The sequence below is a fragment of the Electrona antarctica genome (genome assembly GCF_951216825.1).
Source record: "Electrona antarctica genome assembly, chromosome: 22".
NCBI classification, from domain to species: Eukaryota; Metazoa; Chordata; class Actinopteri; order Myctophiformes; family Myctophidae; genus Electrona; species Electrona antarctica.
This window is the reverse complement of record NC_136805.1, coordinates 28,251,558-28,278,599: the sequence shown is the minus strand read 5'-3', so window position 1 is coordinate 28,278,599 and position 27,042 is coordinate 28,251,558. Positions and strand designations below refer to the sequence as shown.

General features: G+C 41.7%; 1 protein-coding gene and 1 pseudogene across 2 annotated transcripts; both read left to right on the top strand.

The window, feature by feature from the left end:
* The first annotated feature begins 1,708 nt into the window (after positions 1-1,708).
* Positions 1,709-26,430, top strand: LOC306915069 (alpha-tectorin-like; annotated as a pseudogene). The gene is made up of 17 exons: positions 1,709-1,720; positions 2,750-3,043; positions 3,324-3,438; positions 4,289-4,471; positions 5,167-5,351; positions 5,647-5,719; positions 14,652-14,848; positions 20,471-20,762; positions 21,043-21,311; positions 22,291-22,568; positions 22,941-23,060; positions 23,803-23,987; positions 24,283-24,443; positions 24,863-25,114; positions 25,705-25,864; positions 25,975-26,080; positions 26,275-26,430. The product of its transcript is annotated as an alpha-tectorin-like (transcript).
* On the top strand, positions 10,100-11,563 carry LOC306915355 (pancreatic secretory granule membrane major glycoprotein GP2-like). The gene is made up of 4 exons (XM_079492671.1): positions 10,100-10,329; positions 10,920-11,079; positions 11,190-11,295; positions 11,447-11,563. Exons 1-4 carry the CDS (start codon positions 10,106-10,108, stop codon positions 11,548-11,550), a joined length of 594 nt encoding a protein of 197 aa, XP_079348797.1. The 5' UTR covers positions 10,100-10,105; the 3' UTR covers positions 11,551-11,563.
* Positions 26,431-27,042: the final 612 nt, after the last annotated feature.

The window sequence follows — 27,042 nt, the reverse complement described above, 5'->3', positions numbered from 1 at the left end:
CCCTGGGATGAGTCAGTGAGTGATCATTTTGAATATTTTGAACTGGAATTTTTTTTCAAGCCTTTACGGGAATTGAATATGAGCTTTTGGTTTCCGATCATTTTGACTGGTTTAGCAAGATGTTTGTAGGACTGGAGCATTCCACCTGCCATTATAAAATCATATCTATAGATTGTATCTACAGTATGGCTCTGTACATACAGTATCAGTATATCAGTCAGGCAAGGATTATTAAGATGCCGGCAAACACAAGATTACAGTGTCTCACATTACAGTCAGTACAATGCCTAAAAGGTAAGGTAAGGTCAATTTATTTAGAAAGCGCCTTTCAAAACAAATGTTACAAGGTGCTGTACAATAACATGAAATAAAACAAGAGCATCACATCATAGATCAACAATAAAATGACACAAAACAATAGTAAAATGCATTAGAGTAGAGCAGTGAATAAAATACCTATGAATACACAGTACCAATGTAGACAATATTACGAACCAAAATGCTTACAAAACAAGTGGGTTTTTAGCAGATTTTTAAAGGCATCGACAGACTCTGCCCTTCTTAGGGAGAGTGTTTTATTTCATGTTATTGTACAGCACCTTGTAACATTTGTTTTGACTCCATCATGGCCCATAGCACTTACCCTACCCCCTTAGACAGCACTTCTTAGACTTATATAGCATTTGAAACAGACTTATAGCATGTCATGTAGACAGCACAATAAGTGCATTGTATGTAGTCATAGCACTTCATAGTATATATGTAGCCTACAGCATAGTATAGCATATATGTATAGTTTATATGTATAGTGTCATTATATAGATATGTTCTAGTTATAGTTTATATGTATAGTGTCATTATATAGATATGTTCTAGTTATAGTTTATATGTATAGTGTCATTATATAGATATGTTCTAGTTACGTTCTTAGCTTACGCATGTTTCGCGATAAATGCATTTTACATATGTGATGTATTCCCATGCTTTTTGTTCTTGCTTAATGTAAGTCGCTCTGGATTAAGAGCGTCTGCTAAATGCCTAAATTGTAAATTGTAATTGTAGTGGTAGTTCGTTCCATAAGGAAGGGGCTACGAACGCAAACGCTCTATCACCTTTTGTTCTTAATTTTGTTTTAGGAACAATGAGAAGGTCTTTGCCTGAGGACCTAAGTGTTCTCACATTAACTTTAGCCAATGTAAGGCGGCAAGCACTGGAGTAATATGAGATCTTCTAAAAGTATCCATTTCAATCAGTGCAATGCGAAAGAAAGTGACAGTGTTCTCAATGGGAGTACATACCATACCCTAAGAATGTCTTTAAACACCTTGATACTCTAACTTATTACGGTAGACCTGGGAGAGCAACCATTGTGTGTCTCGTTGTGAATCCTCAAAGCAACTGGCACGAAGGAGCTGCCAACCCTGGGGAAGTGAATCTGTTTTAAGATGCCATCAGACCATATAGTTATAATATATCTAGAGTGTGGACTGCCCTACTGTATTGCCTACTGTATAAACTAAACCTTCCTTGCTTTCTTGCTTGCAGGGCTTGATTGTCCAGAAAACAGCCATTATGAGCTTTGTGGCACAGACTGCGGGCACACATGTGCCAGCAGCATCGATGCTAGCTGCGAGCAAGTGTGCTCTGAGGGCTGTTTCTGTGATGAGGGTTATCTCAGGAGTGGAGGTCAGTGTGTCCCTGTGGAACGATGTGGCTGCCAGTACGATGGATTCTACTTTGGGGTAAGCATTCCAGTCAGTCAGTTCTTTTCACTAGTATGTCCACTTAAAGCTCCACTTCATAACCTTTTGATAACGGGGCAGCAGCGGCTCAGGGGTAGATCGAGTGACCGGATAGCAACCGCAAGGTTCCCAGTTCAAACCCGGGCTCCCCCAGAGTTGGTGTCGAAGTGTCCTTGAGCAAGACATTGAACCCCTAAGTTGCATTTTTAACCCTAGAACACTAAACACCGTGATTTTCACCCGGACAATTATATTTTTGTAATTTTCATAATGCTGCTGATGTCTGAGGTGAGTGGGTCTTTCAGTACCTTCATGATGCTCAGTGACATCATAGAAGGTAGATTTGTTTCCCTGCCCACATCAATGTTATTTTGTACAGGCAGATGTTCGGTGAATTTTAGTGATAGTGTGATAGATAAAAATCCCATACCCCCACAATGGACTTGTTTTTTTATTTTTTCACCATCTCCCAGGAATGGGTGGACCAAAGGAGAAGTTCCCAACTCCATTTCCTTTTTTAGGAATATTTTTAAAATAATATGCCGATTTTGCCCCCTATGAAATGTGAGCATATTATTCCAAATTTATTCCACCAGTCTTAAATACTAAAAATACGTTGAAATATAGATTGTCTATAGGTTGTCTTGTCTATGTTACGAATAATTATAGATTGTCTATAGGTTGTCTGTAGTATAATGATCACATAACTAGTGCAGAAAAAGGATGTACTGTAGTTTACAGTACAGGTGCAGACTGCAGAGAGGAAAAACATTAACATGACATGGCAACATAAGAGCCACTGACAAGAAAACAATGATTATGAAACCGAACTATAGCAAACTCAGGTAGTGTGTAACATGATTTCTGAGTGCAGTGTGCTTCTCTCTTTCCCTTACACCTTACAGACTGGGGAGACTTTTTGGACACCCGGTTGCTCCCAGCAATGTGAATGCTTTGCCCCGAATGATCTGCGTTGCTCTTCTGTATCCTGTCCCCCCATGCAACAGTGCACGATCGAAAACGGCCAACTAGGCTGCTTTGACGCATTCACCACCTGCACTGTGTGGGGGGACCCCCACTATGTCACCTTTGATGGTGCACTGGCTCATTTCCAGGGCACATGCTCTTACGTCATCACAGAGAGTGTGAATAGCACTGCCACTGAAACTGGGTTCAGAGTGGTCGCGACTAACAATCACCGTGGCAGCAATCATGTATCATTTGTGTCAGCAGTGGACATATACCTGTCGAATCAACAAGAGACAGCCCATGTCAGGATTGGAGCCAACAGGAGAGTGAAGGTAAATTCATTGTTAGAGGAAAACGCAACCCTATGCCACTGAGCTTGGGACACAGTAACACAGCTGCTAGTTATTCTATTAACATACTCTACCAGATTGGTTAAAATAATGTTTAATTCATTCAGATGACTAATTCATAAATAACAGGATTGTAGCTTCAAATTTAAAGAGCATTATTAGGGTATCTATCCCTGCTCTAGGGTGTCTGTGAACGCTTATGTCAGTATAAGCATTATTGGCTGAATATTCATTATCAATGTTTCTCTCTCTTATATTCTAGGTTAACAACAGTGATGTGTCTCTCCCTGCCACTGTGGGCAGTCTAGCTCGGGTGGAAGGTGATGGATCTTATGTAGTGGTCAACGCCCGCCATGTGATTGTCCAGTTTGATGGCCGTTAGGTGAGGTTCTCACCTAAAATAATAAACAAAAAAGTGGTAAGTTAAACATACTTAACATAGTAATCTAACATAAAACACGACAAACAACAACTACCAAATGCGCGTATCTGCGTATGTGTATGCAGAACTATAGGGCTACATTTAGTACATTATATGGTAGAAGCCAGTGGAGAGGCTTGATTCATAAGGCTGTCCCTCAGTCTATTGTATGTTCAAAGTTACTTAGTGATAATAAGTATGTGGGACGTGGGTATATTCCAGAGTAAAGAATATAGAGCTGGCTATGAGTGGTAGGCCTACGGCTGAAGCGAGGATGTACAATTGGATTGTCTAATATGAACTTGCGAGTTGGTTTGAAAGGTGTAGTAAGCTTAAAGGTAGGCTACGTGCATTTTAGATGAATGAACAGGACTGTGTTAATGTCATAGATAGACAATACTTTTGTTTGTTTGTTGTTTTTTTAGATTTGTTTTTGGCTTTTCTGCCCTTATTGATAGTATCAAGTGAAGACTGACAGGAAAGAGGGAGAGAGAGAAGGGGAGAGACATGCAGCAAAGGTCGTCATGAACATGCGACACGCTGTCAGGCCAAAGCCTATATGTGGCATGCGTCTGGACCACTTACACTACATTTAGTTTTTTGGAGCCAAATGGTTATAGAAGCTAGGTAGCTAATATTATAAATTTTCTGTCAACACATTGACAAGAAAGAAAACAAAAGTGTACGGTATCTTCCAATTAAAACGCAACACATCGCATTACTTTTAAACAAGCGACACGGCACGGTGAAATATAATTAGGCTTAATCTGAGCCTCTCCATATCCTTACTAGATGTGGGGCCACAGATGACCGTAGCGGTGGCGGCGTAGAGAACTGTCGCTTCAGAGAGGAGTACTCACAGCTGTGTAGCATCATCACCAACACTACTGGCCCGTTCAGTACCTGCCACCTGCACTCTGACCCTCAGCCATTCTTCACTTCCTGTGTCTATGACCTCTGCCTCTACTCGCCGGCCAATGGCATGCTGTGTTCTGCAGTCTCGTCATAGGTGTGTTGATAGGTTAACAGTGCTATGGATTGTCTGTTATTTACATGTATGCCAACTAAGTCAGCCCATCAGGGCCCTGTGACTCGGGAACAATCTACATGGGGTGTAGAGGTTCAGGAGTCTGAAACACTAAAGTATGATTTATTAATGACATGATAGGGGTCTGCATTCCTTATTAATCTCCAACAGGAGATTCTTGCATTTGAACGATAGAATACATGACTCGCAGGAAGAGTCCTTTATTCAAAACTTTACTTGAGTAAACGTACAAACGTATTGGTATGAAGAAGTACCAAAGTAATCAGTGTGTGTGCATGCGTGCGTGTGTGCGTGCGTGCATGTGTGCGCGTGCGTGTTTTGAAAGATGGAGGAAGGTAGACAATGAATGTGTATGAGAGATAAGTAATCATATTATGCCACACTTTCATAGCAATACATAGAGATGTCACTGCATACAATGTTGCTATTATTATTAAGAGCATAATATGCCTTCTGGCACAGATTTGCACTCTATACACATTTCTATAGTTGTAGTTATTGTTTTTGGTGTATTACATTATAAAATATAACATATTTTGATCTCTCTCTCTCTGTATATTAATTTGTCTCCTGTGCCTGATCTCTCTCTCTGTATATTAATTTGTCTCCTGTGCCTGATCTCTCTCCCGTACATAGATTCATTTGTCTCCTGTACCAGTAGTGCAGCCAACATGTCCTTGTCCCGCTGCCAGGTGTTTGAAGCTGGCTTCCATCCTGAGGTCCTCCATCTCAAGGACTCATCCTGCAAAGGGACTCTCCAGGATGGAAGGCTGGTGTTCCACTTCGATAACAATGCAGAGCAGTGTGGGACAGTTCTCTCGGTAAATACGTCCAAAGTCTAGAATATTGTAGTTACAGTACTGGCTCGTACTCACTTATCAGCGAACTAGATACCTGTACAGGAAGTTAGGAACCAGGATAGGATTAATGCTGATGTATTTAACCCTAAAATACATATTGTTTATACTTGGCGCATTGGCTCGATTTTGAAGCTTTAAGGGAATTCAAATGTATTCAGCATCTGAGTGATGAACACATTCAATTAACCTAAAAATAAAAACTTGTACTTTTAATATTAATGCTAATTTATGCTTCCTCACATGACCCTTTTGATAGAGCAATGGGTCCTACTTCATGTACAAGAACGTCATCTCGGGTGATGTGGACCCCCATGACAGGATCATCAGTCGTGAGAAGAGCATTCACCTGACTTTCAGCTGCGAGTACCCTCTGAGCCAGTCTCTGTCTATGGCTGTTGGCATTAACCCCATCGAGAGGTGAGAGCCTCTGAGTCTGCATCAATTCTACAAACTGTTAATGAACTTTTAAATCAATCAATCATCCCAGGCCATTACCCAGAACCCATTTCACCACAACCCCCTTATTTCCCATAAATCCTCCCATTGGAAGGCGCCAACATGGTTTTAGTTAGTTCTGTATACATGAATTGTGTCAGCTAACATCTCTGACTGTTGGGTTCAGCTTCATTTTTTTGATTGATTGATTGAAGAATTTATTAACAGTTTGCAGAATTACAGTACATTTCAAGCACAAACTCAATACAAAGGCTGTTAACTGTGAGTGGACGACCCAATTAAGCATTACACTTGTTTCCAACAGGGTCCACCATGTTCAAATCATCAAAACATTTAGAGACGTACAAATAGACACTTCTATAGACAGAACAGGAATTCATCAAAAAAGAATTCATCAAAAAGGAGGTAAAAAGGGAAAAGAAATATATACAGTGAGGGGAAAAAAGGGGGGGGCGGGGGGGGGGGGATTCAGATTTTACGGGGGCCAGTTTCGAATTGCAGCCATCCGTAGGTGCCCTTTGAGAGCGGTTTTGAAGGAGTCAAGGGATTCGCATGTCTTAATGACAGTTGGTAGGGCGTTCCACATTTTGGTGGCATAGGAGCGAAAAGAATTTAGTCCCTTGTTTGTGCCGAATCTGGGTTGTACATGGTTCGTTGCACTCCCTCTGGTGTTGTGGGTGTGGACTTCGTTAACATTAAGGAAGTATCTAGACAGGTACATGGGTATCTTGGTGGTGTATCGAATCTTGTGGACCAGACCCATTGCAAGATGCTGTACTCTGTCGTCGACCCTAAGCCATTCCAGCCTGTCGAAGTGGGCAGGGGTGAGGTGGGTTCGGGGGGCTAGATCAAGTAGGAGCCTGACCAGTTTGTTTTGGGAAGTCTGGAGCCTGGTTTTAAGGGCCTTTGAGGTGCTGTGGTACCAGGAGGTGCATGCATAGTCAAAGAAACCCTGTACAAGGGCTCCTGTTAAGGTCTTCAAGGTGTTTTTGTTGACCAGTGAGGAGATCCTGTAGAGGAATCTTGTTCTATGGTTGACTTTTTTGATTACGTTGGTGGCCATTTTATCACCGGAAAGATTAGCCTCCAGGATGGAACCTAGGTAGGTAATTTCATCTTTACGTGTGATAACATTGTCACCCACTCTAACCAAGAAGCCATTTGCCTTGCTGAGATTACTAATAGAGCCAAAGAGAATGGATTCAGTTTTTCCCAGGTGTAAAGATAGTTTGTTATCAGCGAGCCAGGTGCAGATTCTACCGAGTTCAGAGCTGAGGGCATTTTCAACCTGCAGTTTGTCCCTGTCCGAGACCAGCAGTGCTGAGTCATCTGCGAACAGGAACAAGTTGCAGTCACAGGCTGAAGTCATGTCGTTTACATATATTAGGAACAGTAGAGGCCCTAGTATGCTTCCTTGTGGAACGCCACAGCTCACTGGGAGGGGGGGGGACAGTGTTCCGTTCACTTCCACCATCTGTTCTCTCCCCTCCAGGTAGGATTGCATCCAGCTCACTGATGTGCTATCGAAACCAATTGCTTTTAGCTTGTTAACCAGTATGGAGTGGTTCACGGTGTCAAAAGCCTTTTGGAGGTCCAGCATGACCATGCCGCAGTATTTGCCAGCGTCCACCTCTTGTTTGATGTGGTCGCTCAAATAGAGGAGGCATGTGTCAGTGGAGTGGGATGTTCTGAAGCCAGATTGGAACTCGTACAATAATTTATTAGTGGCAAGATACTTTTCAACCTGTTCATAGACTATTTTTTCCATCACTTTCGAGATGGAACTAAGAATAGAAATAGGGCGGTAGTTGCCGGGGTCTAATTTACTCCCTTTCTTGTGCAAGGGGGTTACTTTGGCCAGTTTGAAATCTTGGGGGACCTGTCCCTGTTTGATGGAGAGGTTTACTATGTGGGTGATGATTGGAGCTATAGAGATGGCTGAGTCTCTGAGAAATTTGGAGGGAATGTTGTCATGGCCTGTGGCCTTGTGGGGTTGGAGGGCACTCAGTTTCTTAATTACCTCATCAGTTGTTACCATAACTAGTTTAAAATCGTCTTTACAAACACCTAGGTTTTTGTAGAAGGTTGTAATGTGCTCTACACCAAAGAGCCCAGAGTGGGAGGGCAGTTTGTTAACCAGAGTTGTTGATATGTTTGTAAAGAAGATATTCAAGTAGTTGGCCACATCAAGGTTGTCAGTGATGAGAGTGTTGTCAGATTTGATGTTTATGTTCGAAAATCTGGTTTTTAGTTTCTGACCATAGCTTAGTTGATTGTTTAGTAGCTTCCAGAGCTCATGAGGATTGTTTTTGTTTTCCTGAGCTTTATCATTAATGAAGTTACTTTTAGCTGATTTGGTCATGGCAGTTACACTGTTTCGTAGTTTGATTCGTTGTGTATTTAGGTTGTTCAAACGAGCTTGGCGAACACTGTCGAAGCGCTTGGCTAGCTTTGACTTGCATTTTAGAACTTCAGAGCATTTTTTGTCTCTGGCTTTCATTGCAGCCAGTATGTCCGAATTCATCCATGGTTCCGAGCGGGTTTTGCCCCTGGTGGTTCTCAAAGGAGCCATGTTGTTCAGTACTGATGTAAATTTGGTTTTGAAGCCAAGCCAAGCTTCTTCGACATGTGTGCTTTTAAGCTCATCGGACCAATCCAGACTCTCCAATACTTGGTTAAAGACCTCACTAGAGTAGGTTTTGAGGTCCCTTGATATGACTGTTTTGTGGCAGCCGGTCTTAAGTTTTTGTATTTTGCGGGTACAGAATATCATAAAATGATCACTAAGCCCACATACAATAACCCCTTTCTTGGAGATTCTGGATTTGTCCGAGGACAGAATGAGATCAATGACAGTTTGAGTAGAATCACACACTCTAGTGGGTTGGGTAATTAGCTGACTGACACTATGTAGATCACAGAACTTACTGAATGACTTAAACACAGGTGCTTCCTTTCGTTGCATGTCTGTATTGTAGTCGCCAATCAGGATTTTCTCTACACATTCCTCCTCAGCTAAGCACCCCTCAAGTATATCATAGAACCCATGTTGGTCAGGCGGTCTGTAGACGGTGCCCACTAATACTGATTTAGCTTTTTTGAAAATTAATTCAACCCACACAGTTTCAATTTCATCATGCTGTAAGTCAGTACGAGTAACATATTCAGTGTCTTTGTGAATATACATACACACGCCACCACCATGCCTGTTTCTGTCGTTTCTGATCAAAGAATAGTTCTCTATTTCAACTTCTGGGTCTTTGGTTGACTCATCAAGTTTGGTTTCAGAGAAGCTAATGATGTTCGCCTTACCGCATTGAAACATATGCCTGATTTCAGCCATTTTGGGTCCAAGGCTGTTGACATTCAGGTGAAAGATATGAAGTCCGTTGGCTCTGACTATGGTGCTTATCTCCTCCATTGCGAAGTAGGGGGGCGGAGGGCCATTGTTGATGTCTGTAGAAGCCGCGGGTTGCCGTGGGGGGAGGGTGGGGGGTGCGTGGGGGTCGTCGTGGGGTGGCGGGAGTGGGGGATGGGGTCCCTCGTCCAGGTTTGTTGGTGGGGGCGATTGAGCCATGGTGTCGACCGGAGAAACAGCAGAAATAGCAGGTAAAGTATCACGGTGTCCGTCTCCAGCCTCGTTGTCCCCCTTGGTTGGATGTGGAGACTCTTCACGCCTGTAGATGGTGGTGTTGTCCGTGTCTTTTGCCTCGACTGCCGCCGATGTAAGATCTGCGTTGGGTCCCCAAGACGGCTCCGTGCCCGTACCTTGAGTTGGCTGTGTGGCCGTGACCGTCTCATGCGTTGTCCTTGCGATGGATCCCCAAGGCGGCTCCGTGCCCGTATCTTGAGTTGGATGTGTGGCCGTGACCGTTTCATGCGTTGTCCTTGCGATGGATCCCCAAGGCGGCTCCGTGCCCGTATCTTGAGTTGGCTGTGTGGCCGCGACCGTCTCCTTTGTTGTCCTTGCGTCCGTGATCATCAGGCAAGTTTGTTTCTTCGCCTGAAGTCTAGTGATTACATTGAGGTGTGAGCCAAGACAGTTCCTGATATTTTTGTGTCTTGAATTGAGATGCTGATGCATTTTACCTGTTTATTTATTTTTGTGCAAGCGCTGATAAGTGCTTAACTGTTGTGTTGTATCAAATTAGTTACTTGGTTATTTCAACATGTCTTACCTTATAACTTTGATGACCTTATATATAATGCATTAGTTGTTGTTTTTTTGTAGCATTGTGTCCAGGAGACTTCCATCAGGGATGGGCAGCTATCGTATGAGAATGATCCCATTCTTGGACGCCGGCTACCATTCCCCCTACACGGGTGAAAGTAACATGGAAATGGAAATAAACCAGAGGATGTACATCGAGGTGCGATCGGAGGGAGTGGACAGGCAACAGATCGCCACTGTTCTGGACTCCTGCTGGGCCACACCTGTCAACAACGCCAATTATCCTGTCCACTGGGATCTCCTTGTTAGAGAGTAAGCAATTTCAAAATTTCAGTTAAATTTTACTATGGTGCCAAAAAAACAAGTTGTGTAGTTACATAATATTGTAGAGCAGAAGCCCAACATTTCCCCCGCTGAGCAAGCATTTAGCGAAAGTGGAAGGGAGAAACTGGGACCACTGGTAGGCCGTTAGGGTATTGCAAGGGGATGTTGAGGGTGAGGATGTTGGTCCACCCTCAGCCCTCCTCTTCCGGTGGGGCACTTGTGTTTTCACTCCACTAATCCCCAATGTATACAGGTGTTCTGAATGACCCTGCCGATAGGCCACAGATACGGTAGCGTATAGCTCGGAATCTGTACTTGAGAGATTAGCTACTGTGTGATTTAAGTGATGAGTATTAACACTGGTAATGGAGCCCTTGCATCTGCACAGTAAAATAATCTGTGTCATTATTATTGAAAATAATAATTATATATTTTCAATATAATATAGACAGCAATTTGTAGCCAATAAACATCCTCAAACACTTGTCTTCTCTCTTTTAGCCGCACTAGTATTTCACTCCTTGATCTAGCTGCTACATTGTTTTGTAATAATTGCAACATCCTTCCCTGTTGTCCAGGTGTCCTAATGAAAGGGACACTACAGTAGAACTGGACATGAATGGTGTCTCCGACGTGGCACGTTTCTCCTTCAGGATGTTCACCTTCCACAACTTCTCCACCATCTACCTGCACTGCCAGATCCACTTGTGTCTGATACACCAGCAGGACTGCACTGCTGTATGTATCCATGTTTGTGTGTGCGTGTGCATGACACAGTTAAATTAGTAGGCTACAGTGTCTTTGAGCTTCGGCTAAATGTCTCAAATATGAATGTTACTTTCCTGCAGCATTGCTACCCTGGCTACCACATAAGAAACCGCAGGGAGGTGTCCTATGACACTGCAGGTGTCTCACTGGGACTGGGACCATTAACCTGGAACGTGCCGAGTGGAGGTACAGTTATCTTATCTTCATGACGGTTCTCATATGACATACAGTATACAGCAGTGTTGGAGTAAATGAGGACCGTAAATGTTTATATCCCATATCTATTATTTATCGTAGTGATTTAGGCTAATAGTATTTGTTTTTTTTCCATTTCCAGGTGAACGGCTGGTGAGGTCTGTGTTAAGGAGTGGCACTCCCAGTCACTTTGCATCTCTGCTGATCCTGGTAATCACTTCACTGACTGTTGCAACCCTGGCTTAAGAAGAGTGCACCAACGCAGACATGCATGCACGCACCACGCACGTACGCACGCACCATGCACGACACGCACCACGCACGGCACACACACACACACACACACACACACACACGCACACACACACACACACACACACACACACACACACACACACACACACACACGATTACAGATTATGACAAACGATATGCTTAATATATTCAGTAGATATCTAAGTGGGCAGACATTATTTTTAAACATTACTTGTCGGAGCTTGCATTTTTTATTTTGTTTTAATATGATGTAAATAGTACGTTTAATTGTATGATGATGGTGAGGATTGTTATGATGATTATGAAGATGATGAAGTAAAATGTGTGATAATTCTGTAATTGTTACACAATGCTAGCAGTTAAAGTATTATTGAGTACCTGTTTATAAAGGGAAAGCAACAGTAGGGGCAGCACAAGAAAAAACACAGAAGACATCATTGCTGATTGTGGTTAAGCCTTCATACTATGATGATGATATAATTGGGGCATTTAATATGATTATAATTTGTCTTACTAAGGATTTATTTTGTTTATCAATATATATATATAATATGTAGGGTATTAAACTCTTAGCTTCTGATTTTTCTTTCGAATGACAAATTAATTATTCAGTGTGAAAAATTAATTGCATCTGAAATGTTAGTTGATCGTTTACCCAGTAATTATTTTGACCACTTAACAGATGGAAATGACTAAGTATATGGAAATACTCAAAACACACACAAACGTTGTTTGTTATTTGTTTTCATAATAAACAGTGATATTTGTACCATTATCCTTAGTTGCATTTGAACCTCAACCACTTAATCTATTTATTTTCAGTGAAGGGGCATCATTCTATTCTCATTATTTTCACATAATGTTTTTTCATTCTGAATATTTTGAACTGGAAAGTTGGGTTTAGAATATTTGTGAGCCTTTGCGGGAATTGAGTCACTTTGCATCTCTGATCTGCTGATCCTGGTAGTCACTTCATTGAGTGTTGCAATAACTGGCTTAAGAAAAGCGCACGCACGCACGCACGCACGCACACACGCACGCACACACACACACACACAATCTTGCACAATCTAAGTTATAGCAGTTATAGTATGAGTACCCGTTTATGAAGGGAAAGCAACAGTAGGCAGCACAAGAAAAACCAGAAGACATAGTTGCTCATTGTGGTTAAGTCTTCATACTATGATTATGACATCCTCGGGGCAATTAAATATGATTATAATTTGTCTTAAAGGATTTTTTTTTAAATGTTTATCAATATATCTATAAAATATGTAGGGTATTAAACTCTTATTTATATATAAATAAATTGCATCTTAAATGATAGTTCATCATTTACCCAGTAATTTGTTGATCACTTACGGTAACAGATGGAAATTAGTATATGGAAAAACTCAAAACACATTCAGGATGGAATATGAAAAATTGGAAATATCCGTCTTGATCACATGACTATAGCTACTGTGTACCGATTTGCATGTATATGGACACAATCAGTTTGATTTGCATGATGTATATGGAGTCCATATTATGGACACAATCAGTTTGATTTGGAATTATATGAAGAGACCCCTAGGACCCTGGGATGAGTCAGTGAGTGATAATTTTGAATATTTTGAACTGGATTTTTTTTAAGCCTTTACGGGAATTGAATATGAGCTTTTGGTTTCCGATCATGATGATGAATTAATTATTTTTGACTGGTTTAGCAAGATGTTTGTAGGACTGGAGCATTCTATAGATTGTATCTACAGTATGGCTCATGTTACATACAGTATCAGTATATCAGTAAAAGAATGAAGTCAGGCAAGGATTATTAAGATGCCGGCAAACACAAGATTACAGTGTCTCACATTACAGTCAGTACAATGCCTAAAAGGTAAGGTAAGGTCAATTTATTTAGAAAGTGCCTTTCAAAACAAATGTTACAAGGTGCTGTACAATAACATGAAATAAAACAAGAGCATCACATCATAGATCAACAATAAAATGACACAAAACAATAGTAAAATGCATTAGAGTAGAGCAGTGAATAAAATACCTATGAATACACAGTACCAATGTAGACAATATTACGAACCAAAATGCTTACAAAACAAGTGGGTTTTAAAGGCATCGACAGACTCTGCCCTTCTTAGGGAGAGTGTTTTATTTCATGTTATTGTACAGCACCTTGTAACATTTGTTTTGACTCCATCATGGCCCATAGCACTTACCCTACCCCCTTAGACAGCACTTCTTAGACTTATATAGCATTTGAAACAGACTTATAGCATGTCATGTAGACAGCACAATAAGTGCATTGTATGTAGTCATAGCACTTCATAGTATATATGTACAGCATAGTATAGCATATATGTATAGTTTATATGTATAGTGTCATTATATAGATATGTTCTAGTTATAGTTTATATGTATAGTGTCATTATATAGATATGTTCTAGTTACGTTCTTAGCTTACGCATGTTTCGCGATAAATGCATTTTACATATGTGATGTATTCCCATGCTTTTTGTTCTTGCTTAATGTAAGTCGCTCTGGATTAAGAGCGTCTGCTAAATGCCTAAATTGTAAATTGTAATTGTAGTGGTAGTTCGTTCCATAAGGAAGGGGCTACGAACGCAAACGCTCTTATCACCTTTTGTTCTTAATTTTGTTTTAGGAACAATGAGAAGGTCTTTGCCTGAGGACCTACAGTAAGTGTTCTCACATTAACTTTAGCCAATGTAAGGCGGCAAGCACTGGAGTGATATGAGATCTTCTAAAAGTATCCATTTCAATCAGTGCAATGCGAAAGAAAGTGACAGTGTTCTCAATGGGAGTACATACCCTAAGAATGTCTTTAAACACCTTGATACTCTAACTTATTACGGTAGACCTGGGAGAGCAACCATTGTGTGTCTCGTTGTGAATCCTCAAAGCAACTGGCACGAAGGAGCTGCCAACCCTGGGGAAGTGAATCTGTTTTAAGATGCCATCAGACCATATAGTTATAATATATCTAGAGTGTGGACTGCCCTACTGTATTGCCTACTGTATAAACTAAACCTTCCTTGCTTTCTTGCTTGCAGGGCTTGATTGTCCAGAAAACAGCCATTATGAGCTTTGTGGCACAGACTGCGGGCACACATGTGCCAGCAGCATCGATGCTAGCTGCGAGCAAGTGTGCTCTGAGGGCTGTTTCTGTGATGAGGGTTATCTCAGGAGTGGAGGTCAGTGTTTCCCTGTGGAACGATGTGGCTGCCAGTACGATGGATTCTACTTTGGGGTAAGCATTCCAGTCAGTCAGTCAGTTCTTTTCACTAGTATGTCCACTTAAAGCTCCACTTCATAACCTTTTGATAACGGGGCAGCAGCGGCTCAGGGGTAGATCGAGTGACCGGATAGGAACCGCAAGCGAGTTTTTTATTCCTATGATGGGAGGGAATTTGGAGCGCTGTGATTGGTTGTCAGTGGAGTAGGAAGCGCTGGGCTGTGTTTTGGACCGCACACAAGTGTTTATGCCTACTAGTACTCTATGACTAGTACTAACCCTATCTCTAACTCTAACCTAAACATAACCGCAAGCAGGGGAGCAACGCACCCCTCACCAACCTTAATCCAAAAACTAATAACGTACCCCTCACCAACCTTAATCCAAAAACTATTAAAAAATCCGCGGTAGTAAAAGAGTGGTAAAACGAGCGCTCCTAAACCTGAGCTATCCTAGGAATAAAAAACTAGCGAACCGCAAGGTTCCCAGTTCAAACCCGGGCTCCCCCAGAGTTAGGTGACATTCACACCAGAAAGCTTTGCTGCGATTAAAACGAATCCTGCTGCGCATTGTCAGAAAGTGCACTTCGTTTGGCAGGTGTGAAGGCTCATTTGAATCCTAATGCGTATCAAAGAACCGCATTCTACTCCGAGCAAAAACGGGGGTTTCGCTTCGCTTCCAATCGCACTTGATTACGATTCGGTGCAGGTGTGAATGCAATCCGCAGTAAATAAAGGAAATTAAGCAAACAATGTGGCGGGTGAGGAGCTGAACACAGTTGGAGACGGAGAAGGCATATTTTACACAGCGCAAAGATGTCCCGTTACCGTGGATAGACGTGGTCGAATGACGAGACTGAAGCCCTGATCGAAATTAGGACGAGTACATTAATCAATTGCTTAAAGGGGCATTCCACTCATTTTCAACATTTTACTATGTCATTAATGTACCTTAGAGCTGTTGTGTGGAAATAATAAAAAGGTTCCCCCATTCTGTGTTTCCTAGAACTAGAGGTCTGAAAAAAATCATTAACATGGTGAAACACATCTTGATGACATCATCAAGATGTGTTTCACCATGTTAATGATTTTTTCATAATTACAGTTCTAGGAAACACAGAATGGGGGGACTTTTTTTTATTATTTCCACACAACAGCTCTAAGGTATATTAATGACATAGTAAAATGTTGAAAATGGGTGGTTTTCCCCTTTAAGGAAACACATAAAAACACTGCAGTGTATTATAGCCTACACTACAGAATATTCTGTCTGTCTGTCTGTGCGTGCCGTAAACATGGAGTGCTGTCACTGTGTGGGGACTGGGGAGTAGGGACTTTCATCTCGATAAACTTGTAAACATTTTGCGCTGCTGTCTGTTATATCAGTGCGCTCAGCGCTGTTCCTTACATGCCCAAAAGAACAGTGCGTGGGTAGAGAGAGAGAGAGAGAGAGGGGGGGGGGAGGGAGGGAGAGAGAGGGGTGGGTCCAGTCCCAGACGGCACGACACATTCACGTTATGAGTATAATTTGAAATTTTGATCACCATAGATTTCACTGTGTAGGCTATAGTTTATGAATGGAACACATTGATAAAGGTCCCCCTGCTGCGTTTCCAATAGCTGCGGATGACAGTGTGAAGGCAAACCGCAGCAAATTAAATATGCAAGAAGTCCCAATTCTCCTCCCATTCGCAATTTCGCATCGAGTCTACCGAAGTATTAGGTGGGAATGTGACCTTAGTGTCGAAGTGTCCTTGAGCAAGACTTTGAACCCCTAAGTTGCATTTTTAACCCTAGAACACTAAACACCGTGATTTTCACCCGGACAATTATATTTTTGTAATTTTCATAATGCTGCTGATGTCTGAGGTGGGTGGGTCTTTCAGTACCTTCATGATGCTCAGTGACATCATAGAAGGTAGATTTGTTTCCCTGCCCACATCAATGTTATTTTTTACAGGCAGATGTTCGGTGAATTTTAGTGTTAGTGTGATAGATAAAAATCCCATACCCCCACAATGGACTTGTTTGTTTTTTTTCACCATCTCCCAGGAATGGGTGGACCAAAGGAGAAGTTCCCAACTCCATTTCCTTTTTTAGGAATATTTTTAAAATAATATGCCGATTTTGCCCCCTATGAAATGTGAGCATATTATTCCAAATTTATTCCACCAGTCTTAAATACTAAAAATACGTTGAAATATAGATTGTCTATAGGTTGTCTTGTCTATGTTACGAATAATTATAGATTGTCTATAGGTTGTCTGTTGTCTGTCTCTCGTCATCTCCCGCCTGGACTACTGCAACTCCCTCCTTGCTGGTGCTCCGGCATCTGCCATCAGACCTCTGGAGCTTGTTCAGAAAGCTGCGGCTCGTCTGGTGTTCAACCGCCCCAAGTTCTCCCACACAACCATCCTTCTCCGTTCTCTACACTGGCTCCCCGTAGCGGCCCGCATCCAGTTCAAAACCCTGGTGTTAGCCTATAGGGCAGTGAAAGGAACAGCTCCTTCCTATCTCCGGGCTATGGTCGACGCCTACACCCCTGCCCGACCACTTCGGTCTGCCACCTCGGGGCGACTGATTGCCTCGTCACTCAAGGGTCCTTCTGGCCGATCCACACGGTCACGACTCTTTTCTGTTCTGGCCCCACAGTGGTGGAATGAACTCCCCACTGATGTTAGGACAGCAGAGTCACTGCCCATATTTCGCCGCAGGTTGAAAACCCACCTCTTCAGGAAACACTACCCTTCCTCTCTGCCTGACCTACTTGTTGTTAACTAGTTGTACGAACGCTTGTTTTCTATTGTTGTATTGTTTATTGGATCTTGTTTAGTCGATACACTTAATTGTTTTAGCTCATGCTCATTTGATTTAGCTATTTTGTCTCATCTGGTTAAGGAAATAGGTAGCTGATATATTGCACTTTTACCTTAGCGCTAGGTATACTCTTGGTTGCTTGTTTTTGCAGAAAATGCACTAAAAACTTCTGGTGATTAGTAGTTTTTGTTCCCTACCTATGTTGAATACACTTATTGTAAGTCGCTTTGGATAAAAGCGTCTGCTAAATGACTGTAATGTAATGTAATGTAATGTAATGTAGTATAATGATCACATAACTAGTGCAGAAAAAGGATGTACTGTAGCTTACAGTACAGGTGCAGAGAGGAAAAACATTAACATGACATGGCAACATAAGAGCCACTGACAAGAAAACAATGATTATGAAACCGAACTAAAGCAAACTCAGGTAGTGTGTAACATGATTTCTGAGTGCAGTGTGCTTCTCTCTTTCCCTTACACCTTACAGACTGGGGAGACTTTTTGGACACCGGGGGCCCTATTAAGCAAGTGGAATCTAATTACATATAATTTTACAGTTTTTAAGACGTGTGGGGCGTGTGCAATGTCATATTACAATTATGGGCCAGGTAAGAAGCGCTTTCGACACCCCGTGGTGTGAGCAAAACGGCCTTGAATTAGTCATGGGAGTGTTTCAGGGAGTTTTGAGGCTTACCCAATGAACATGTCCGTACTATTCTCTTTACGACACCAGCTGATGTCCTCATGGAATGCGCCCTTTTCGGCAAGTGGTATTACATTTCTGCAGACTGGCACCATAGACATGACATGACTTTGTCACATTTGGGTTAATTATTCATGTCACCTTTATACCTTTATAAAGGTATAAAGGCTTTATACCTTTATGTCACCTTTATGCCTCAAAAGAACAGATCCACAAGCTGTCACAGCCATGATGTGCATAGCTTGTAGGCCTATGTCTCTATTTTGTTAAGTAACTTGCAGTTTTCATTGGAAAGTCATTACAGCGGCGCAGCCATATGCTAAGGGAGGGAGATATACGCACATCATCACTTAATTTGTTTCTGTTCTAAGCATGAAAAACAGCTGTAAAATTCTTTATTCTAGTTGATTTGATTCATAAATGAATAACTAAGACTTTGAAATGGCACCTACCTATACCTTTCAGATCGGAATGGAACTGCGAGTAGATACGCAGCATTGGCTGGCAAATTGGCAATCCATGCGTAATGTTCCCAGAATCGTCTAACCCCCGAACATACAAGTTTGTTTGATATTGTTTAATTCGATAAAAATAGAACCATGTACCATACAGCGAATGAAAGCAAGATTCCTAAGGAATATGGGGATTTTTACATTTTAAAAAACGGTTGAGAAATGAGAGAACCATGAGTGTTTATAATATCAAATATTATAAGAATAATATGAAAGACAAACGGGCTGTGAAGAGCTCAGCTCACCATCCCGACAAGGAGGAAATATAGCCTATAGTGCATGCACGTATATGCACTGACTGTTGCACACACGCTCTTTATTTGTTTCTATTGAAAAACACCAGTAAAATAACGTTTATTTTATTTTATTTCATTCGAGTCACGACGAAGGAATGAGTTGAAATGCCATACGTGCGCCATGCGTATTGCTGCGGCCCCAATGTTATGGTCTTCGCTCGTAGCATTTTATTGAAGAAGAATTGAGTCGGGTGTGGTACAGCATATGAAAGCTAACTTCCCAGTGATTATGGAGATGTTTTAATTTTTTTTAAAGGTTGAGAAATGAGCGATATATGACCCTTTACAATCTCAACGTTTGAACGTTTGAGCCAGAAAGCTCGTCTCCTGCTGTTGCCATGTCTCATAGAAACAAGTAAATAGGTCTATAAACATACTCCCTAAAGAATCGCATATAACAGGGGTCTGCAACCTATTTTAAATGAAGTGCCATGTTTTTATTTTTTATTTTAATGACACCACATTAAAATTTCCAGCATATTTTGATTGTCCACAAATATAAAAATCTTCCTTCTTTTTACATATTTTCTTGCACATTGTTATAATGATCATTATAAATATATATCCCCCTGCAGTCAGAGTTCATAGTTTTAATTAATGAATGTGATGCATTGTGAGCTGGTAGATCTGCTATTTTCAAAAGTAATCTTTGAAAAAAGTGACAATTGTGGAATATTTTTGAAAAATGTTATTGAAACATTTAAAAACACAAATCTGTCATGGGGGTCACTGGCTTAGTTGGGCAAATGCATTCATCTGGGGGTCCTTGACATGGGAATGTCGCTGTGTGAGGATCACTGGTTTAAACAACATTAGGAGAAAAGCCCAAATAAGCACTTTAGAAACAAGAAAAGCAACCACAACTACCAATATTTACAAGCAACTTTACAGAAAAAGAAGCCGCTTATAATAAACAGCAAACAGACATGGCAACACTCCAGAGCCGCTCAAGTGTAAAATCAAACAGTGCTTTTTGCTTTTAAGACGTGGTCAGACCCAGGTCGAATCGGTATATGCGCTGAGTGTTTTTAGGTCAAGGGGCTTAATAGCAAATAGCGCAAAGCGAAAATAATTAACATATGGACACTCCCCCAATGCTAAATTATGCAGGAACGTGGTATTCCATATGAGTGAGCGCTCACCACGGCTTCCATAATACGAAAAGGCGCAGAGCGAGGCCCAAATCTGTATTACCGCATGGGTTTTTCCACTTGCTTAATCGGGCCCCCGGTTGCTCCCAGCGATGTGAATGTTTTGCCCCGAATGATCTGCGTTGCTCTTCTGTATCCTGTCCCCCCATGCAACAGTGCACGATCGAAAACGGCCAACTAGGCTGCTTTGATGCATTCACCACCTGCACTATGTGGGGGGACCCCCACTATATCACCTTTGATGGTGCACTGGCTCATTTCCAGGGCACATGCTCTTACGTCATCACAGAGTGTGAATAGCACTGCCACTGAAACTGGGTTCAGAGTGGTCGCGACTAACAATCACCGTGGCAGCAATCATGTATCATTTGTGTCAGCAGTGGACATATACCTGTCGAATCAACAAGAGACAGCCCATGTCAGGATTGGAGCCAACAGGAGAGTGAAGGTAAATTCATTGTTAGAGGAAAACGCAACCCTATGCCACTGAGCTTGGGACACAGTAACACAGCTGCTAGTTATTCTATTAACACACTCTACCAGATTGGTTAAAATAATGTTTAATTCATTCAGATGACTAATTCATAAATAACAGGATTGTAGCTTCAAATTTAAAGAGCATTATTAGGGTATCTATCCCTGCTCTAGGGTGTTTGTGAACGCTTATGTCAGTATAAGCATTATTGGCTGAATATTCATTATCAATGTTTCTCTCTCTTATATTCTAGGTTAACAACAGTGATGTGTCTCTCCCTGCCACTGTGGGCAGTCTAGCTCGGGTGGAAGGTGATGGATCTTATGTAGTGGTCAACGCCCGCCATGTGATTGTCCAGTTTGATGGCCGGAGCACTCTGTTGGTCATAGTGGGTCAGAACCATCGCAACAGAGTTGTTGGCATGTGTGGTAACTTCAACGGTGACCCTGAGGATGACAAAGCCATGCCCGACGGCACAGTGGCACAGAATGACAACGATTTTGGGGATTTTAGCCGTACTGGGTGAGCCAATGTATCAGTCAATGTATTGACTGATATTTTCGGTCTTTTTATCCCCTTTTTTTCCCGCACAATAAAAACAGTACAAAAGGTAACAATTATTAAAAGACACAGAAATAAGTGCAGATGAGAAAGGAAACCCATACAATATAGGGCTTACCGTATATAAGGTTCTCACCTAAAATAATAAACAAAAGTAGTAAGTTAAACTTAAACATACTTAACATAGTAATCTAACATAAAACACGACAAACGACAACTACCAAATGCGCGTGTCTGCGTATGTGTATGCAGAAGTAGGGCTACATTTAGTACATTATATGGTAGAAGCTATATGGTAGAAGCCAGTGGAGAGTCTTGATTCATAAGGCTGTCCCTCAGTCTATTGTATGTTCAAAGTTACTGAGTGATAATAAGTATGTGGGACGTGGGTATATTCCAGAGTAAAGAATATAGAGCTGGCTATGAGTGGTAGGCCTACGGCTGAAGCGAGGATGTACAATTGGATTGTCTAATATGAACTTGCGAGTTGGTTTGAAAGGTGTAGTAAGCTTAAAGGTAGGACTGTGTTAATATCATAGATAGACAATACTTTTGTTTGTTTGTTTGTTGTTTTTTTAGATTTGTTTTTGGCTTTTCTGCCCTTATTGATAGTATCAAGTGAAGACTGACAGGAAAGAGGGGGAGAGACATGCAGCAAAGGTTGTCATGAATGGGACTCGAACATGCGACACGCTGTCAGGCCAAAGCCTATATGTGGCATGCGTCTGGACCACTTACACTACATTTAGTTTTTTGGAGCCAAATGGTTATAAGCTAGGTAGCTATTCTTATACATTTTCTGTCAACACATTGACAAGAAAGAAAACAAAAGTGTACGGTATCTTCCAATTAAAACGCAACTCGCATTACTTTTAAACAAGCGACACGACACGGTGAAATATAATTAGGCGTAATCTGAGCCTCTCCATATCCTTACTAGATGTGGGGCCACAGATGCCCGTAGCGGTGGCGGCGTAGAGAACTGTCGCTTCAGAGAGGAGTACTCACAGCTGTGTAGCATCATCACCAACACTACTGGGCCGTTCAGCACCTGCCACCTGCACTCTGACCCTCAACCATTCTTCACTTCCTGTGTCTATGACCTCTGCCTCTACTCGCCGGCCAATGGCATGCTGTGTTCTGCTATCTCGTCCTATGAGAGAAGCTGTGCTGTCTTTGGGCTGGAAATCCCCCAGTGGCGTTCTGATTTGCAGTGTGGTATGTAGACAGACAACGGCTTTGACAAATTGTCAAGATAACACAAAGAAAGATGAATGGTTTCCCCTCTTTTTCCCATTTTCTCCCAGTTGATTTCCATCTATTCTACAGTATTTAGTTTTTGACATTTAATTTAATTTGTGTGTGTGTGTGTGTGTGTGTGTGTGTGTGTGTGTGTGTGTGTGTGTGTGTGTGTGTGTGTGTGTGTGTGTGTGTGTGTGTGTGTGTGTGTGTGTGTGTGTGGGGTGTTTGGTGTTTTGTAGCTGCTGTTTGTCTGTGTTTATTTGTATACTTCAAATAAAATAAAATAGAATAATGGGATTAAAGGTATTTTACACTTTTTCTTACCCTGTTTTGTTTATTTTTCTCCAGCGGAGACAGACCCCTGTGAGGAGCTGGACTGTGTCGAGCATGAGTGGTGTGGGGAGGAGCGTGGTGTCCACGGCTGCTTCTGTGATGAGAACCACCATCGCCGCAACAACGAGAGCTATGGTACAGTACAGGTCACACGACTACTGTATGTATGATGAAAACGTCTTTCATAGGTGTGTTGATAGGTTAACAGTGCTATGGATTGTCTGTTATTTACATGTATGCCAACTAAGTCAGCCCATCAGGGCCCTGTGACTCGGGAACAATCTACATGGGGTGTAGAGGTTCAGGAGTCTGAAACACTAAAGTATGATGTTTTATTAATGACATGATAGGGGTCTGCATTCCTTATTCATCTCCAACAGGAGATTCTTGCATTTGAACGATAGAATACATGACTCGCAGGAAGAGTCCTTTATTCAAAACTTTACTTGAGTAAACGTACAAACGTATTGGCATGAAGAAGTACCAAAGTACTCACAGTGTGTGTGCATGTGTGCATGCGTGCGTGCGTGCGTGCGTGCGTGCGTGCGTGCGTGTGTGCGTGCGTGCATGTGTGCGTGCGTGCGTGTGTGCGCGTGCGTGTTTTGAAAGATGGAGGAAGGTAGACAATGAATGTGTATGAGAGATAAGTAATCATATTATGCCACACTTTCATAGCAATACATGTCACTGCATACAATGTTGCTATTATTATTAAGAGCATAATATGCCTTCTGGCACATATTTGCACTCTATACACATTTCTATAGTTGTAGTTATTGTTTTTGGTGTATTACATTATAAAATATAACATATTTTGATCTCTCTCCCGTATGTATATTAATTTGTCTCCTGTGCCTGATCTCTCTCCCGTACATAGATTCAGTTGTCTCCTGTACCAGTAGTGCAGCCAACATGTCCTTGTCCCGATGCCAGGTGTTTGAAGCTGGCTTCCATCCTGAGGTCCTCCATCTCAAGGACTCATCCTGCAAAGGGACTCTCCAGGATGGAAGGCTGGTGTTCCACTTCGATAACAATGCAGAGCAGTGTGGGACAGTTCTCTCGGTAAATACGTCCAAAGTCTAGAATATTGTAGTTACAGTACTGGCTCGTACTCACTTATCAGCGAACTAGATACCTGTACAGGAAGTTAGGAACCAGGATAGGATTAATGCTGATGTATTTAACCCTAAAATACATATTGTTTATACTTGGCGCATTGGCTCGATTTTGAAGCTTTAAGGGAATTCAAATGTATTCAGCATCTGAGTGATGAACACATTCAATTAACCTAAAAATAAAAACTTGTACTTTTAATATTAATGCTAATTTATGCTTCCTCACATGACCCTTTTGATAGAGCAATGGGTCCTACTTCATGTACAAGAACGTCATCTCGGGTGATGTGGACCCCCATGACAGGATCATCAGTCGTGAGAAGAGCATTCACCTGACTTTCAGCTGCGAGTACCCTCTGAGCCAGTCTCTGTCTATGGCTGTTGGCATTAACCCCATCGAGAGGTGAGAGCCTCTGAGTCTGCATCAATTCTACAAACTGTTAATACAAATTTGAATCAATCAATCATCCCAGGCCATTACCCAGAACCCATTTCACCACAACCCCCTTATTTCCCATAAATCCTCCCATTGGAAGGCGCCAACATGGTTTTAGTTAGTTCTGTATACATGAATTGTGTCAGCTAACATCTCTGACTGTTGGGTTCAGCTTCATTGAGGTGTGAGCCAAGACAGTTCCTGATATTTTTGTGTCTTGAATTGAGATGCTGATGCATTTTACCTGTTTATTTATTTTTGTGCAAGCGCTGATAAGTGCTTAACTGTTGTGTTGTATCAAATTAGTTACTTGGTTATTTCAACATGTCTTACCTTATAACTTTGATGACCTTATATATAATGCATTAGTTGTTGTTTTTTTGTAGCATTGTGTCCAGGAGACTTCCATCAGGGATGGGCAGCTATCGTATGAGAATGATCCCATTCTTGGACGCCGGCTACCATTCCCCCTACACGGGTGAAAGTAACATGGAAATGGAAATAAACCAGAGGATGTACATCGAGGTGCGATCGGAGGGAGTGGACAGGCAACAGATCGCCACTGTTCTGGACTCCTGCTGGGCCACACCTGTCAACAACGCCAATTATCCTGTCCACTGGGAACTCCTTGTTAGAGAGTAAGCAATTTCAAAATTTCAGTTAAATTTTACTATGGTGCCAAAAAAACAAGTTGTGTAGTTACATAATATTGTAGAGCAGAAGCCCAACATTTCCCCCGCTGAGCAAGCATTTAGCGAAAGTGGAAGGGAGAAACTGGGACCACTGGTAGGCCGTTAGGGTATTGCAAGGGGATGTTGAGGGTGAGGATGTTGGTCCACCCTCAGCCCTCCTCTTCCGGTGGGGCACTTGTGTTTTCACTCCACTAATCCCCAATGTATACAGGTGTTCTGAATGACCCTGCCGATAGGCCACAGATACGGTAGCGTATAGCTCGGAATCTGTACTTGAGAGATTAGCTACTGTGTGATTTAAGTGATGAGTATTAACACTGGTAATGGAGCCCTTGCATCTGCACAGTAAAATAATCTGTGTCATTATTATTGAAAATAATAATTATATATTTTCAATATAATATAGACAGCAATTTGTAGCCAATAAACATCCTCAAACACTTGTCTTCTCTCTTTTAGCCGCACTAGTATTTCACTCCTTGATCTAGCTGCTACATTGTTTTGTAATAATTGCAACATCCTTCCCTGTGGTCCAGGTGTCCTAATGAAAGGGACACTACAGTAGAACTGGACATGAATGGTGTCTCCGACGTGGCACGTTTCTCCTTCAGGATGTTCACCTTCAACAACTTCTCCACCATCTACCTGCACTGCCAGATCCACTTGTGTCTGATACACCAGCAGGACTGCACTGCTGTATGTATCCATGTTTGTGTGTGCGTGTGCATGACACAGTTAAATTAGTAGGCTACAGTGTCTTTGAGCTTCGGCTAAATGTCTCAAATATGAATGTTACTTTCCTGCAGCATTGCTACCCTGGCTACCACATAAGAAACCGCAGGGAGGTGTCCTATGACACTGCAGGTGTCTCACTGGGACTGGGACCATTAACCTGGAACGTGCCGAGTGGAGGTACAGTTATCTTATCTTCATGACGGTTCTCATATGACATACAGTATACAGCAGTGTTGGAGTAAATGTTTTACTTTTCAATGTAAATTCACCCCAGAACCTACCATGTTCAGGACCGTAAATGTTTATATCCCATATCTATTATTTATCGTAGTGATTTAGGCTAATAGTATTTGTTTTTTTTCCATTTCCAGGTGAACGGCTGGTGAGGTCTGTGTTAAGGAGTGGCACTCCCAGTCACTTTGCATCTCTGCTGATCCTGGTAATCACTTCACTGACTGTTGCAACCCTGGCTTAAGAAGAGTGCACCAACGCAGGCATGCATGCACGCACCACGCACGTACGCACGCACCATGCACGACACGCACCACGCACGGCACACACACACACACACACACGCACACACACACACACACACACACACACACACACACACACACACACACACGATTACAGATTATGACAAACGATATGCTTAATATATTCAGTAGATATCTAAGTGGGCAGACATTATTTTTAAACATTACTTGTCGGAGCTTGCATTTTTTATTTTGTTTTAATATGATGTAAATAGTACGTTTAATTGTATGATGATGGTGAGGATTGTTATGATGATTATGAAGATGATGAAGTAAAATGTGTGATAATTCTGTAATTGTTACACAATGCTAGCATTTAAAGTATGATTGAGTACCTGTTTATAAAGGGAAAGCAACAGTAGGGGCAGCACAAGAAAAAACACAGAAGACATCATTGCTGATTGTGGTTAAAAGCCTTCATACTATGATGATGATATAATTGGGGCATTTAATATGATTATAATTTGTCTTACTAAGGATTTATTTTGTTTATCAATATATATATATAATATGTAGGGTATTAAACTCTTAGCTTCTGATTTTTCTTTCGAATGACAAATTAATTATTCAGTGTGAAAAATTAATTGCATCTGAAATGTTAGT